General features: G+C 39.7%; 2 protein-coding genes across 3 annotated transcripts; both read right to left on the reverse strand.

Moving 5' to 3' along the window:
* LOC135253071 (uncharacterized) lies at window positions 1-9,023 on the reverse strand. Of its 2 annotated transcripts, XM_064331882.1 has the most exons (6): window positions 8,672-9,023; window positions 7,026-7,176; window positions 4,962-5,025; window positions 4,368-4,437; window positions 3,853-3,957; window positions 1-3,400 (listed from the first exon to the last, which is right to left on the reverse strand). In XM_064331882.1, the coding sequence occupies exons 2-6, from the start codon at window positions 7,154-7,156 to the stop codon at window positions 2,766-2,768; spliced, it is 1,005 nt and encodes a 334-aa protein (XP_064187952.1). In that variant the 5' UTR covers window positions 7,157-7,176; window positions 8,672-9,023; the 3' UTR covers window positions 1-2,765. The 2 variants fall into 2 exon arrangements, with proteins under 2 accessions (XP_064187952.1, XP_064187958.1); XM_064331888.1 differs by lacking the exons at window positions 7,026-7,176; window positions 8,672-9,023 and adding an exon at window positions 5,831-6,229.
* A 2,278-nt stretch (window positions 9,024-11,301) lies between these two features.
* il17a/f2 (interleukin 17a/f2) lies at window positions 11,302-14,144 on the reverse strand. Its single transcript, XM_064331904.1, has 3 exons — window positions 13,950-14,144; window positions 12,530-12,699; window positions 11,302-12,047 (listed from the first exon to the last, which is right to left on the reverse strand). Exons 1-3 carry the CDS (start codon window positions 13,974-13,976, stop codon window positions 11,810-11,812), a joined length of 435 nt encoding a protein of 144 aa, XP_064187974.1. The 5' UTR covers window positions 13,977-14,144; the 3' UTR covers window positions 11,302-11,809.
* Between the last annotated feature and the right edge of the window lie 2,262 nt (window positions 14,145-16,406).

A 16,406-nucleotide genomic window follows, 5' to 3' on the forward strand; every position in this document is an offset into this window, starting at 1 on the left:
TTAGTGTTAAACAAACATTTTTTATTCTTTCATAGGCATGCAAAATATATTTTCACCATGGAGAAACCAATTCTGGCATGAAAACACAAGAAACCATATGAACACAGCTGGTATCAGACCTAAGTGTTGAGTGTTATACTAATTAATGAATAAGAACATGTTAGTACATATTCATCAGATGTACTAGGTCTGAGTACTAAGACACAAAAAGTTGTTGCAAAAGTGAAATACTATTTTTTTTTGGACTCGGCAGACAATGAAAATTTGCTGTTGTTTCAAGCATGCTGGTTTCTAGGTGTGAGTGACTTGAAGTGAATCATATGTTTGTGGGCTGAGACTGTGTTAAGGGTGGCATTTTTTGTTTCATAAAAATCCAGCATTTATAAGGTGGTTTTAACAGTCAGCACTGTGAGCCAATAATACCAGAGAACTTGACAATTGGATCATTTTGAAAAATAAACGTTTACTGATGAATGTGTCTATACATAAAGTAGATACTAGTAAGGTAACAATGCCATATGTGAATGCTATAGAGAAATAATCACAATACTTTATAGAACTGTTCTAATGTGTAATTAATTGTTTATTTAAGACAATGGATAAAACCTAAATCGGTATCATTAATTAAACAATTTCAAACAGAGTGCTTTGAAAACAAGGAAAGATTTGTAATCAAAAGCCTGGTGTGTCATTCACAAATTAATGTACCATCCCACAGAGATAAATTATTAATTTACATGACTGTAGTTGTGCAGTTACAATCATCAGACAAATTATACACAGGTGTTTCAAGGACGAATCACAGCCTTCGAGAGGGGGTCACAATCCACAACTATATGGAGATATCAATACAAGTTCAGAAGAATTTGAATTCAATGTTTTCTGTACATAGCGACCCAAAATGTGCAAGTGTGTTAGCTTTACTAACAAGACCTAATTCTTTTAACAGTTGCTTGGAATTTGCATCAAAGACGTCAGAGAATACATCTGAGGTCCAAGGTCTGTATGCAAATACTATTTTCAGATATAGTCCTATTTAAACCTAACAGAGACCTAATACAGGAACAAATTGTGACGTACAGTAAGTGATCAGTTTTCAGTGATCTATTGCAGAACCAATTTTCTGCTTCTATACTTCCTGTGTGCCTGTTACCACGAGAGTAACAGCACATATTCTGTATAGCAACCATATGGTCAGCTCATATGTTCCTTATGTTGTCTCTAATGCGTTCGCCAATTATCAGGGACTGCCCGCATCGCCTTCATCCTGGCTATTTCTTACGTCTCTACCACCTTTCAGCAGGCTGACCAGATGAACAGGACTGTCTGCCATTAGAGAGACATAGCTCTTGATATTGCACACTATAAAATGGAGTTCCAGTCCTGCTTGCTGATTGGCCCATTCACAGTACCACAGTAAAAGTTCTGCAGATTACTGACAAAAAATAAATTAATCAGAGAACAATATCCTTCTCTCATATGTTTGTAGATCTGGTTAGTAGCATGCATTTCGAATACGTATTTTAACAAATATAATACAGGCATATAATTGTGAAAAGGAATTTTTAGTGTGAAAGGAAATATCATGATATTCCTGTTATATATTATAAAAATATACATTTCTGTACTATGACATGACAAGCCACAGGTTCTAATGGCTTGTCGTTCCAACCGTGACTCAAGACTGGGAGCGGTTTCAGTTGTTGGCTGTAGGTGGGGCGCTGTGTCGCCGAATGTCTAAAGGTCTGGAATGCTCAAATGAATCTCAGACATTTGACAGATCGTATAGTGTGATGCAATGCGGGCCTGGGACAGTGCCAAACTGCCTGTGCTGGCGACAGAGAGCAAATACCGTGGCGGTAAATAAAGATACACCCTGGTGATGGGAACAATGCTCATTTAAAGGGACTGGGCTGTCCTGATTGGCTGGGGTCATGCATTTGGCACACTTTCGCCTCGAACCAAGATAGGACATTGCTGACAGAGCAAATGGATCATATCCTACCCTATTTTAATGATCCGATAATCCATGTTTAGGTTGGGAAATCAATACTTGTTGCGTCAACACCAGGATATACTGTATGTAACAAACAAAAGCGACAAGAAAAACAGAAAGAACGCAATAGTTGGATAAAACATAGACAATGAAGCTATTTTACAGGAATATAAAGTCCCCCCCACCTTGAAGAAGTAGTTTAGCAATGATGTATGGTCTACATGCAACTGGAAATTGCCTGAGAACAGATTTTTAAAATGTACCGTGTGATGGGTTTTCAAGTGGTATGTTTCATTATGCCTATAAACTATAACTGTCCTTTTGGCATACACGCACATTCATTTATGTGTAAACTGAACTGAGTTTGGGATGCGATTGCTGTCATTTACATTTAACTGGGATGAGATCAGATGTGGGCTGTTCCACAAAATATTGGGGTTCCTTCCAGTTCTTATCAGAACTCTACTTGATGATTTCTCTTTCACCTGCAATCTCTGAATGTATCTATTCCTAAACATGTAGAAAGGCAATGTTTAACACCTTTTTGAAAAGTTTTCAGATAAATGATTGTGTGTGTATGCATATGTTACTACCAGCTATACCATCCTGTAATAAAATAATAATAATATTAATAATAATAATAATAATAATAATAATAATAATAATAATAATAATAATAATAATAATAATAATAATAAATACACATGCAGGTTTGGCTTTTGTATATAACTTCCAGTGCCCTTACATGCTGAGCTGTTGGAATGAATGCCTACATCTCAAAGTTCCTGTCTGGGACAGGTGGTGGAGCAGGCTCCTCCTCTTCCTCCAGAAGTAGGTTGGGCAATGGAACAGGCTCCTCCCCCTCTGGCAGTGTATGTGACGGCTGGGCAGGGTTCTTGCATTTCTTGCTCACCTGGGCATACATAGCTTTCGGTCCCATGCCCATCATCCATTCCTCCACCCCCTCATCCGCAGTGGGAGGAGACAGCAGGTCTGATCCAGCCCTTCGCATGCTGTCGGACAGGTAAGGCACTGAGGCATTGAACTCTTCCACAGTCTGGTAGCCGTTGCTTTCTCTCTCCTCAGAGGTGGCTGGCCGCATGTCTTCTAGGCTCTCATAGGTATGCTGCGCTCTGATCCAATGCTGAGAAACGGAGCCGGTGGAACTTTCCGGAATGCCACCGTTGTCTTCCCGTGTCTCCGACTGCCAGAGGGGCCGAACCCGCTCTATTGGGGCGTCTCTCGGGCGACTTGAAATCTCAGAATGGGCTGATGGGAGCCACATGCTCGCCCCCTCCTGCAGTGGGGTAGCTGCTACTCCAGAGGGTGTTGGAGCTCTGGCAAAAGCGCGGCCCGGAGACTCGGCTGGGTTTGGTTCATGATTGAGTGAGTTGCCCATGTGATCTGCAGGGAAAGGCAGAAGAAGAGAGCAAAACAAAAGAAAAAAACAAGACCAGGTTAAAATCTAGTATATGGCTGGACCTAACACACGTGATCCGGCCGACCAATGATGTGACTTCATAACTCGGCCGACCAATGGTGTAACTTCATCACTCACTCAGTCACTCACTCAGTCAGTCACAGACATTCGCGTTTGTAGGGCTGGCCCCGCTGTTGCGGTCCAGCCAACAAACAAATGATTAACAACAACAATAATATTACTAATAATAAAGCAAGAATAATGGTACTAGCCTTTGAAACTGCATTGTTGATGTTAACTGCACAGTTAATGTCCGGTGTTAATGCAACTCTGACAATGTCCAATAGGGACTACATGTACTCTATAAGAATCGATTTGACAGTAAGCATTTTACTGCATGGAGTTGATATCAGTAGCGAAGGTAATTTTGTCTTGCCTTGGTGGTTCAGTGAATTGGTGTGGCTTCTCCATGGTGTGTACCACACTTGCCCAGATTCCATAGACACCTGAGTGGATTCTCTCTGTGACGTGGGTCTCGGAACTATAGTGAGGAAAAATTTCATTGACGGTAACAGCCAATAACAGCTAATAGCTGTAGCTTACTCAGGTGTGAAAAAGCACTCGTGTTAATTGTACAAGATCATCATGTTTGTACAGTGCTGGTGGCTGCCATTAGAAAATAGTGCATTTCGAAACCACAGCTGTCAGAAATTAATTTGTTTTTTTAATTGAAATGCTTGTGTTACCTGAAGCATCACCAATACCATTTTAAAAACAAACAATGCACGGCAGCATTGCTACGAATCAACATTAGCCTTTGCATCTGCAGACCTGTTTGATACTGATACGAGGGTGACAAAATGGCATAAAATCAGCAGCCATCTACAAAATGTGACAGATTACACTGGGTGTCTGGGGCAAATCTTTTAATGCTACAGATAAAAAGTTTACCTTGTTCATCTTTTGCGACATATTCAAAACAGGGATTCTCTGTGGACATGGCAGTGTCCTCCAGGTTAACCTGTAGGACACAAAACCACATGAAACAGAACCACAAGAACAGGTGGGTGAATATTCCAAGGAGTTACCAGTATAATGCAGTTCCAGAGACGACGGTGCTAATGTGACACTGCTAACAAAGTCTGCGTCAAGGTCCTGAAAACTGATTCTTTTTTTTAAATGGTGCATATCAGCCAAACAGTTCCCGTGGGCTATTTAAAATACTGTGCATGAATAAGCTATACTATGCAGGCATTTAAACAAAGGAGGTGCCTGTTGTTGTCTCATTGCTGTCCAAGAATCAGACAGAATTAGAAAAAAGGATGGAATAGATGGAGGGAAAATAATAGAGAAAGTGAAGCCAAGAGAGGGAAAGAATTATGAAATAGGTATAAACTAAGCGATACCTGTTTGGTGTGTCAGGTCTAGATAATGCACATTATGCAAACATGAATAAAAGCCCTTGTGTTTGGCCAGCCAAACAACAGAGCTGCTCTGAGGATAGTGTTTGGTAGGCTTTGAATATTTATCATTCTCCTTACTCACCACCTGTATCAGAGACGATGGGGATTTCTCTGTTTGAGAGGGCTCTTTCGGTTCAAATGTCTCTCTGCAAAAGAGATTTGTGACATTGTGAATACATTAGCGATACATGGTAACTACTGTACATCACACCTCTAATTTGTTAGGTTATTCAAAAAGCTCTACATAGGGTATGGACCACATCTTGCATAGAACAAGCCATTCTTGACTGTGAACTATGCCCACTACACGCAACTGTCAGGAAACAGAAAACAGAATATCCACAATATTGACATTTCTGGCATTCATTTTACTTATCTCTGTGACTTCATTGGGCTGGAAAAAGCTCATATATTAATGCAAGGCAATAATTCAGTGCCATGGGAGTTTCTGAGGAGTCTGCTACCCTCTTCTGGTTATAAGTGGGACTGATTGACAAATAAGTAGTAAGACCCATCCATCAGACTGAGGTTCTCATATATTCCATGATCCATAACGTACTAATATCATGTTTTAGACGTTTCCATGTGCATGTGTTGGTGTGGGGAAAAAGGCATCAAAGACTCTCTCTCTCTCTCCCTCTCTCTCTCTCTCTCTCTCTCTCTCTCACACACACACACACGCATAAACAAACACACACTCACAACTAAGCAGGTTCCCCAAGGTAAAACCCAAGATGAATATATCTGACAGCTAAGCAGTGAAAGAGACATTAAAAGGCAACAGCAGCTGTTCGGTTTTTTTTGTCAAGATCCCAGGGTAGATAAAGTAGAGATAACAAGTTTAACAGCTCTTAAATTCTAAACACCTCCCATGTGGGCACAAATGTGTACAATCAAACACAGAGAATGATTTACAGAGTCTATCAACATCATGCCATCATGCCAGCCTACCGCCACAGCGAAGCAAGGCCAAACGATTCACGGCATTCAACACTTGCTTGCAGCCTTTTCATTTTAGACCCTGACCAAATTTTTTCTTAAACAACAGGAACAGAATTTGAGGGACTAAAGCAAGTTGTCATCTTTCTGAACCTGTTCTGACCGCACATTGAGACAAGGCCACTCCTGCATCGCAGAGATTCCTGGAGCCGACAAAATCGCCGGGTCTGTTCCTAGAATCCAAAGGGGAGTGGCTGCTATGCCTGACTACCCATGATGCACTGAGCACAAGGTCCAGAAGTTCAGCTCTAGTTTCGGACAAGATATTCTCTCACAGAACTTCACTCAGTATTAAAGGTCTACATTACATTTACATTACATTTATTAAACTATTATTAAACTTATCTAAGGTATACATAACTCAATTTTAAGGCAAATAAAATGGTCGAAGTTGGTATTGTTCCTGTTTGAAAGGGACACATTACTATCAATATCTTAGTATCAAGGACCAAGATTCCCACAATACTCTAGGCAGAACCCCTTTGTATTGTTTGCTTAACCACAAATGACTGAGCCCAGAGCTCCTTCAGTTTGTTTTATACACCCAATCCTAGCCTAAAGACTTCCACGCTTACCACGTTCAATGTTCCCACTGTACTCTGTGGCTGGAACCATGTGATCAACAGTACACAGAGCCAAGTTTGCTAAATGATTAGACACTGAACAGTGGCCATGAGGTTAATATGTTGTTTTAGAGTGTTCACTGTGAAAGTCTCCAGCTGTAATACTGTAATGCCACCCCATCACACTGCTGAAGCAAAGCAGATGAAGGGTTGCATGGGCTTAGTTGAGAGACCTCTTGGGAAAACTAAGTTGCTGGTGGAAGAGGTGTCAGTGGACTGAAGGGCACTTTTCTCTCCAAACAAAATTTAAAATCCAGTGCCCAGGCACCATGAAACTGGCCTTCTACACCTGGCTGCCTAATCACTTCCGACATCTGATTGGTTACAGCCTCTGGATGTCCTACCAGTGATTTGTCAGCACCAGAACGGTCCTGCCCACAAGTTAATATTTTTTAAATGAATTTTTTTTTCAGTTTCATTTTTTTGAGAATATTTGCATGACACTGCCCACAGGCAACTACTGGGACAGCAGACAGGCTTAATCCAGAGGAGGCCACGTGAGGAAGGACAAACCGAGGACTGACCTGTTGCACTGGGAGCAGATGGCGAGGAATTTTATGAGTGCGATGAGACAGAGCAGGGCAGCGAGGATTAACTCCGGGGACAGTGACCTCGCGGCTGTCCAGCCCAATGCCAGCATCGCGACTGGGGCCATGCTGCTACGTAACGTCCTCTCTGGAGGAGAAAAACAAAGATGGCACTGGGAAAAAAGACATCACAACTGTACAGCGTGACAGAAAGGATCACATAGGCAAGTTTGGTGCCAAGGTGCATTCATGAAAAATGTTTTTATTTCCTTGAGCCAATCAGCAAAGGATGAGCAACTAAGTACTAAATTTGATGACTTTATTTCAGATTATGTATTTTGTCCAATTGCTTTTGGTCACCTTAAACCCATAAGCTTTCGGCACATTTAACAGTAAAGCATTATTATGGTTTGTCTTTTTGTATATAATTCCATATGTGCGTGATTCCACAGTTCCTCTTTAAAAAAAAGTTGGGCCAGAGTACCGAGACACACTTTTGTGGAAAAAAAAAAAATTATTTTGATGGTTACATTTTAATTTCCCAGATGGGGAAATTATGCACACTAAAGGAAGAAACAAAACAGAAACAGTGGCATTGTGCCCTTGAGCAAGGCTTAACATTGATTGCTTCAGTAAATATCCAGCTGTATAGATAGATTGGGTGTTAGTAGTGTAAGCTGTGTAAGTTGCTCTGGATAAGATTCAGTTAATGTTCATTAAATGCCTAATATGCATAATGCAATGCAAGTGAAACTTTGGCAGCCCAAGTTTGCATTGTTTTATTTTTCTTATTTGCTTTTGCTTTTAAGGTTAGGCAGATGTGCTTGCTTGACTATTCACACCGGAACACCACAACTGAGGGACATCGGTTCTATTACTTTTGCTCCCCCAAAATGGGGGGAATATTTATAAAAAGAGGAGTAATTCCTACACGGATCACCCAATGTGGATGTAAATACCCTCAAATTAAAGCTGACAGCGTGCACTCTCACACACATACACACACACCTCCTTTGTCAGGCCATTTACAAAGAAGAGAAACTGCTGCAATGTTGATTGTTCTTATATGACAAACAATCTAATCCAACGGAGTGTGCTACACGCCCTTACTGTGTGTGTGACTGAGGAGGGATTGATTCAACAACAATGCCTGAACACGAACTAACACCTAAGCCTGCCTGAAAAACAACTATGTCTTTACAAACTCTTGAATTTCGAGTCATATTACTGGGCAATATTTCAGAAAAAATCACCGTTATGACTTGAGCACCCACATACTAGGTTGATTCAACACAGAGATCTCTATTTACAACACTGGTTACACATTGATAGGCTGGGATAAGTAAAGGGCAAACGTTCACCACAAGAAAGAATAATTAGAACACGTGTTTTTGTTCTCTTAAGAGAAACTTACAAAATAATACCCAGCCTGTGCAATTAGAGGTGCTGCCACATTTCACTATCATCTGCGAGTGTAACCTCAGCAGTTCAGTTGTCTGTTCAGCCAGTGCATGGGGTGGACTGTACCCCCCAGCCGTGTGCAATTAGGAAACAGTAAAGTAGGAAAAGAACACCGAGACGGAGAGTTCAGTCTGCAGCTGTCGTTGGGAGGGTTTAGGACAGTGAAGAACGCCAATACTTACAGTCTTTCGAGGGCTGTTGGTACTGAGCGATGGTCGTGGTGACCACACAGCGCGGTCACGGACAGTACTGGCACAATATCACCTCCACACCCTCCTGCGTCTGCATGCCTCTCTTTCACTTTTTTCTCTCTCTTCCTTCTCTCTCTCTCTTTCTTACTCTCTCCCTCTTTCTCTGACTTACTCCATCTCTCCCTGTCTCTCTCTCTTCCTATAAAATCCTCCTCTCAGTTGCCTCCTAGTTGCCACCTCTCTCATGCCGTTGACTTTCATTCGCTAGTGAGTCACTTTTGATCACACTGTGGAGAAGGAAAAAAGAAAAACTGTCCAGACATACTTCCTCATTCTCTCGCTTGCTCGCTCACCTCTCTCTCTTTGAATGAATGAGTACATATTGTATGTCATATTTTCCTAAGCTCTCTTATTTAATCTTTCTTTTATAACTTGATCTGGGCTGGGAATAGTGTAAGTTAAGACACACACACACACACATACACACACACATACACACACTCTCTTTTTAATGTATTCTAATGAATAATTTGTGCAATTAAATAGTATTTTCTCTATGAATTTGGGAATGCCCAATCAATGCCAATTCAAATTGAAATGCTGCATCATTCACAGGCAGATTACAGGTGCCTGACCGACCAGAGGAAGTGCTAGAGAGAAAGTATTTAGGGAAGACATTTTTGTTTGCTCAAGAATTACTGCCAAGGTTACATCCTGGCAGAACAAGAAAATCAAGTAACTTCAAACCCTCAAGCTTATGGAATATTTAACAGGGCAACATTATTTGGGTTTGACATTTTGTATATGGTTCCATATGTATATGATTACACAATGTATTCCTCTTTACAAAAGCTGGGCTGAAGAGTGCCTAGCAACAGATTTTAGGCGGGAAAAATGTAATCACATTGAATGTTGAATTTCAATTCTTCTGCTTGGGTAAATGATGCAGGTTAAAGAAGGTAACGAAATAGAAACACTGCCAACGCACCCTTGACCAAGATGCTTAACCTCGAAAGCTTCAGCAAATGTCCAGCTGTGTAGATAGATTGTGTGTTAGCAATGTAAGATGTGTAAGTCACTGTGGATGAGATTTTCCATTAAATGCCTAAAATGTAATGTAAGTGAAACTTGGCCAGTCCAAATTTGCGTTGCTTTATTATTGCCTTTGCTTTTGAGGTTAGAAAGAGACTTGCTTCCTTGCTATAAAACTTATTAAAAGTCTGCAACATCTTTCAGTGTGAACATTTTGACATCCCGGTTAATTTCTTTGTTTCAAGATTATGTTTCATAACTGCATTTCCCGAGTCAACCATGGGTGTGAGGCATATAAATACATGCGTTCTATTCATTCAAAGATTTTGATTTTCCTTTGTGAGACAATATTCAAAATAGCTTTGCATACCCATCTGCTTATGTTTGCGTAGTTGACTTAAATCCTTCCATTGACAACAGTGATATGATACAACTGTTGGGAACTGGGCAATTAAACAAGAACAATACACCTTACCCTTAGTCCCTCAGATGGCGTGAAGTGCGCTTTTCAGTGGAATTACAGTATCGGAGCGAGAAAAGGACATTTACTGTGGAGCAGACAATGTAAGAAGAAATGAAATGAAAAGTTCTCATTTTCAGCAAGCACAGCAGTGCCAGAAAATTAATAGTCATTTTGTAACATCAGTCATAAATTTTCTAAATTGTAAATGGTAAAACAGTCACTTTATTTACATTCATTGAACATCAACTAAACAAGCACATTGCATAATACGATAAAACATTACCTTGTGCTTTTTTGTTCTTTGTGTTTTCATTCTATTCCAACACATACTAGATTTTACTGTTTGGTGGTAAATGTGCATTCAATATTGATGTGATTATAATTACATAGCAAATAAAGTTGTTATAATGCTGTGTAACTTAAATCATTTTCTATGCAAGTGCAACTCAAACTATATGTAATGATATCCAGCGATATCATATTTGTAAATGCTTTTGATTATGAGATTTGTTCCTCCTGGTCCTTGACTAGTTTTTCCTCTAAGTCACACTAGAGGGAATCTAGTCCCCCCCGCATCGCCTATTAAAAATTATGTCATGTAGCCAGTGCGTACCCAATTAGCGTAAACTAAGAGTTGTTGTTGTGCTGCCAAATTAACGTTGGGCCATTCAATCAGCCTTCGTCCTACACTTTAACTTGCAAATAATTTCACGCATTACTTTTCCAACTCGCTGACACGTCAGGTGAGTTCAGCAGTCATTCAGATGAATTCAGGAAAGAGCATTAAGCTGGTGACTCACTGAGTAGCTCAGCTGGTAAAGCCACTTCTAAATGAATGAATGCAGGCTGGTCTCTATACAGTACTCCGAGATTTGGATCTTGGCCTCAACAGTGGGACTCAACTGGGTTTGTTCCCCCAGAGACTGATTTCCTTTTACGTTTCATCAATAACATTTGCAGCATTTTTCTATATCTAGTTTTGTCATTGAAGAATGTGTCACTCCTCAAGTGATTAATCGCTTTGCCTTCAAGACTGCTTGAACTGCAGGGTAAGTTGATCTTTATCTGCAGGGCTGTTTTGTGTGTGTGCGTGCGTGCGTGCGTGCGTATCCAGTATCAACTGGTGATTCCAAAAGTTGGTAAGAAAAAATGAGATGGAAAGATATTTTTCAAATTATTATTAAGGCAAGAGTAACAATGGATTTAACTTTGTTAAAAAAAATCTTTCTCAACGTTTTCCTACACATAAGTGCAAGCTTCTCACATTTTTGTCACAAATGAAGTTTAGTAATTGGTGAACTCACAAAACTGTGTTTCTAAAGAAAAATTAATTCTAGCTTTTTATTGTTCATCAAAGTTAATGACAAATGTTGGTTGAATCCCAGGCATTTACTTTTAAAATCTATGCCAGACCATTAATGTTTAGTGAAATCACTTGCTATAAGTTTACATTCAAAACTGTTCAGTTTTTCTTTAAATCTACAATAATTACAGTTTCAATAATGAGGCAAGCTGCTACCATTTGTTATGGGAAATGCAAGCCCTTAAAGTAAAAAAGAAATGACATTGTCAAATTACAAATGCCAGAAAAAAACACAGGTAACTATGATTAATTTCTCATATTGATTGGTTGTTTATTCCATTCTGGCCCGGACGCAGGTGCAGCCCACAGTGACGGAGATGAAGGAGGCCTTGTAGCAGTCAAGCGTCTTGTTGAAGTGCAGCACCAGCTGGTTCTGTGCTATAGGCACAGAGTTCAGCTTAACTTCATGCTGGGCCCAGTCAGGCCTGCTGTTGGGGTCTATGCAGTAGTTGGAGCTGCAGACTGCCTCGGAGATAGTCTTGGGGATCCTCTTCTCCTCAAAGTTTATCCTAGGAAAGGAGGCGCACAGAGTGATATTTTATGCGGGTTGCTGTCAGGGTTTTGTAAAATATACAAATCTACTCTGATAAATGCATCCACCTCTGAATGAATGTTTTTGTCAACTTCTGTACAGCTCAATTGTTTTTTTAATCTACATATCACTTTCATCCAATTGACCATTAACTTTTATAAATATCCACTGATAGATTTGATGCTTGCGATGCAGATATTAAACTAAAATACCCATACAGTGTACTTTGTTGTGTAGCTGGGATAATTTATAAGCTTTCTTTTCCCCCACAACAATACTGTGGCAGAATCTGCCCAGCTCAGGCAACAGGTGTATTGGTGGTTTGATAAAAACAAGAAGCTGACGGTTTGAATTCTGAGACCCTCTTCCTCCGTATCACCCTCATGCAAACATACAGCTAAATCAGCCTCTGAGGGCTAATCTCTGATTCAGCATCAACACCATTACAGTGTGGCTCACCTCCATGTCCAGGGAGACAGGGACCTGGTGTGAATGTTGCTGTTCCCCACCAGAACACCAGGGGTCACTGCCTGGTAATTATGCGTCACCTTCAGCTTGGCGTTGCAGACGCTTTTGGCCTCGCGGTTCGCCTGTGTGGTCATCAAGAGGACGGCCAGGCAGCAGGCCACCTGAGGGTTCAAGGACAGATGCTGTCAATCTCTTCCTAATTGAGTTTATACATATTTTATTGAAAATGGGCATTGTAAAATTAGTATTTCTGAATATATCTCAGAATTACCATATTGACAGTAGGTGGTGCAGCATTTATAGGAGAATTTTTGTTAATTCTTTAATGCAAAACATATTTCACATGAACCTTGAGACGCACTTAAATATGTCTTGGTCTGTAAGTGGCTCCCCACACACAGTTTAGAATTAACGACTCAAAAGCCACAGATTGAATTGGTCAGAAGTGGTCAGACAATCAATAAGATTCAGTTACAGCAGCTGCCCTCAATTGGTCTCCATATACAAGAGTTTCAGCCAGACTGCAATGAGAAAGGCTGACTCATCCAGTGCCAATGCTGTGAAATTAGTTACATTTTCACAATTTTCAGGGTTGTTTCAGAAGAATAATAATACTGGATAAAGAGTAAAGCTACTGTAACACTGAATAAAGATACCACAACCCTGCAAGTTAACTTATATATTTTCCACCACATAAAACGTTAGATTTATAATAACGGAAATATCTGATTGATGCAACTACATAGATTGATAAGGAACAACAGAGATTTTCCTTTCCTCTCCTAACAAGTGGCACAAGATGACATGCTATGTTACTGGACATTGAGATCTTGAAATGTGGGCTCATGATATAGGTTTTGGCCACAAGAGCACATTAAGGCTCTGCAGTTATCACAAGAAATAGTTTTATGACACAAAACTAGTTAACATCAGAAAATTTAGAATGAAATACCTAAAAATAAATAGATAAAATTGTACAAAAACTTGCCTGGAAGGGCTAATTAAGTAAGGGCTACAGAAAACGTCTACCCGAGTCTTTAGATAATCAAACTGATATGGAAAGAGCAATACAATATTTTACTTTCCATGGTTTATCTGTGTACGTCTACGCTGTCCATATACGGTTCGTCTGTCACTTATTCCTGAGACTAACAGTGACATTCTCCACTTTTCTATATGTTCAGAATAAGGGTGTCCACTAGGTGATTGTAATGAATATAATGGCACACCTGGTCAACAGCCTCTGTCCAACAACAGCTGGGGAAAGTTTTTTCTCTACACGAAAAATAAATTAGATCCAAACCACTGCAGTAAGCTAATTTATTCTTCCTAATTCATATTAATGATGCCAAATGAGTGCATGAGTATCATGGTGAATTGGATATAGAAATGTAAAAAGGTCTGTACTTACCATACATGCTTTTCTTAAGAGAACCATCTTTTCCCTCTGTTCTTCTTCTCTATTCGGTTCAGAGTCATGCTGTGTCACACGCTCTCTTATAACCCCTGATTTGATCCCTGGTTTATCTGATTGATCGAGGTGACAAAAAACCAAAGTGATGATAAGCTGCTAAAAATTAAAAATCAGTTGGCGCTTATCTGAACATGATAGTGTTTGATCAGCGGAAATCATTGCAGGGAGATTCCTGTCAGATTAAAAGTTTGAAACGAGGTCAGGTGACTTCAAGAGAGCTGATAGCATGGGGGAGTCCTGACCAGCGTAAAATATTACTGCAACTTTCTGCAACACTTTAATATTGTTTGATATGATAGTGCACATTTCAACTTTATATGAGATTTTAAAAAAAATTATTTTATACCACACAAACTACAATAGGTCTCGAGCACACATGATTTCCATGTAAGAAAGTGTATCAAGGATGCATCTACGAACCAACAATCATAAAAAAGCCACAGTCACAATGTCTTACAGTATTGCACGACATAAGAAAGTGAACAAAAAACGAAACAAAATGTAATACTTGGATGAGTGAGTATGCATTCCATTTAAGTGGGTTCTGACAAATTTATGGCTAATTTATCAAGGAAACAAATTTAATTAATTTAAATGGTTTTGAAAGTCTTCTTTACCCCCCTCTTATAGGCCCATTTATTTCCATGCACTCGCAGTGTGGCATATATGTTCTGATATCATATTAAAAAATTGTTAGCATTGTAAAACATTTTTTTTCATATTCACTTTTGGCTTTTTAAAATCTCCAAACAGCCAGTTTATCAACATATGGTTCCCTTCCCTTTGTTGTCTGATGGACAGGCCAGAAAACACAATTCCTCAATCGGTAAAGCATTTTGGTCACATCCTCTGCTTCTGAACAAACAGTTGTTTTAAGCATGTCAAAAAACCACCCAAATTGAACTTCTTTGTGAAACTGTCCCTAACCTATTTTCGGCTATCCATTTAAGACTTTATTAGTAATGCAGTAATGCAGATTTTCACCCTAAACTTCACTTTTTCTAGTTTAATACAGCTATGCGATAGGAGATATGTTCACAGCCCAAATCCAGGTGAACTCACATGCTTGTTGTAATGGTAATAGGCATAGTACACCACCCATGATTATGATTGATGACACATACTTATCCCGGATGTGCCTTTCAGTTGCGGGATGCTAACTGTACTAAGTGGTTTCTGCCAGTGGGTATGCACTCCCTTAAATTATATCACGTCCTTTGATGCTACTCCCGATGTACAGTAGAGGGCAGCAGGTTAGCTTAATATGCTGTTCTGTAAACGAGAATGGACTGTGGCGTCTACAGCCAGTGAATCAGATGAGGAAGCTGTGCTTGAGGAGGAAAATATACTTGGCACTTAAAAGTTTGGATTGGGAAATAATAATAATAAAAGAATGTTTTCATTTGACAGTTGGGAAAAAAAGCTAAAACATACAAGGATCCTAAGTGAGTGGGAAACATCAGCCTCAGAATTAAAGTTTTGTCACTTAACCACTGCTACCACAGAGCTGTGCACATAAGTAGACCTACAACAAGCCAGGTTTTTAGCATTGAGGAATGCTAACAAATGCCAATGTAAATACATTTTGAGACCAGTGTGGAAACATACACATCAAAACATTGTGGAAATGCAACTGTTTTTAATCATTGTCTGCCACCTTTGACATACTTACGAAGTCTATGCATTGAGGCGGCATGCATGAGCCTTTGCTGGACTGAAACCTGGAACGTTTGCAGGTCGTCTGCATTGCAACCTAGTAACAACACAGGACATAAATTCAAGGTAGAGTAGACCACTATATACACTCTCAGAAATAAAGGTACAGAGGAGGTACATTTAGATGTTTTACCTATCCTGAAAGTACAATAATGTTCTATTTGCATACTAATAAGCAGAACATGAAAATTATTTTTTTTTTCTATCCGTTAGCTCTGAGCAGAATCGAAATTAAAAAAAATTCTGTTCTTTTGTTCTGCCCACAATATAATGTTCCTGAATTGTTTAGAAGGAAAGAAAAACTGGTTAATTTTGCTCCCTTTCTCCCACTTCACAAACATTGAGACCAGCCTATTAGCCTGTCTATTTGCGACCAGTTTCTGAAAATAATAATGAACACGGGTAAAGTGACGTTACTTTTTAGTAGTGCAGAAGTCATTTTATGAGATGCAAGTGGCTTTCGACTGCTATATTAATCACCACTGCCTACACTGAATGCCTGCTGCCACCACGATTTTAGGCCATTGCACTGAACGTGATATAGACTAGTCTACCCTAAATAAGCCCTATCAGACTTACTTAGGGTCCTATCAGACTTATTTCAAAGTGAAAAGGATGTTTCTACCATCTCTAAAACTACGCTATAACTTGATTGTTTCTGTATCGACAGTTGCTTAT

This window comes from Anguilla rostrata, chromosome 1 (genome assembly GCF_018555375.3).
Source record: "Anguilla rostrata isolate EN2019 chromosome 1, ASM1855537v3, whole genome shotgun sequence".
NCBI lineage: Eukaryota > Metazoa > Chordata > Actinopteri > Anguilliformes > Anguillidae > Anguilla > Anguilla rostrata.

Coding starts and splice junctions, on each gene's coding strand:
- LOC135253071 (XM_064331882.1), bottom strand. CDS start 7,156: ATGGCCCCAGTCGCGATGCTGGCATTGGGCTGGACAGCCGCGAGGTCA. Junction 3,958..4,367: donor TGTCGCAAAAGATGAACAAG/GTAAACTTTTTA, acceptor TCCTCACTATAG/TTCCGAGACCCACGTCACAG. Junction 3,401..3,852: donor CAATTCACTGAACCACCAAG/GCAAGACAAAAT, acceptor CTTTCCCTGCAG/ATCACATGGGCAACTCACTC.
- il17a/f2 (XM_064331904.1), bottom strand. CDS start 13,976: ATGGTTCTCTTAAGAAAAGCATGTATG. Junction 12,700..13,949: donor TCTTAAGAAAAGCATGTATG/GTAAGTACAGAC, acceptor TTGAACCCTCAG/GTGGCCTGCTGCCTGGCCGT. Junction 12,048..12,529: donor CTGTCTCCCTGGACATGGAG/GTGAGCCACACT, acceptor CTCCTTTCCTAG/GATAAACTTTGAGGAGAAGA.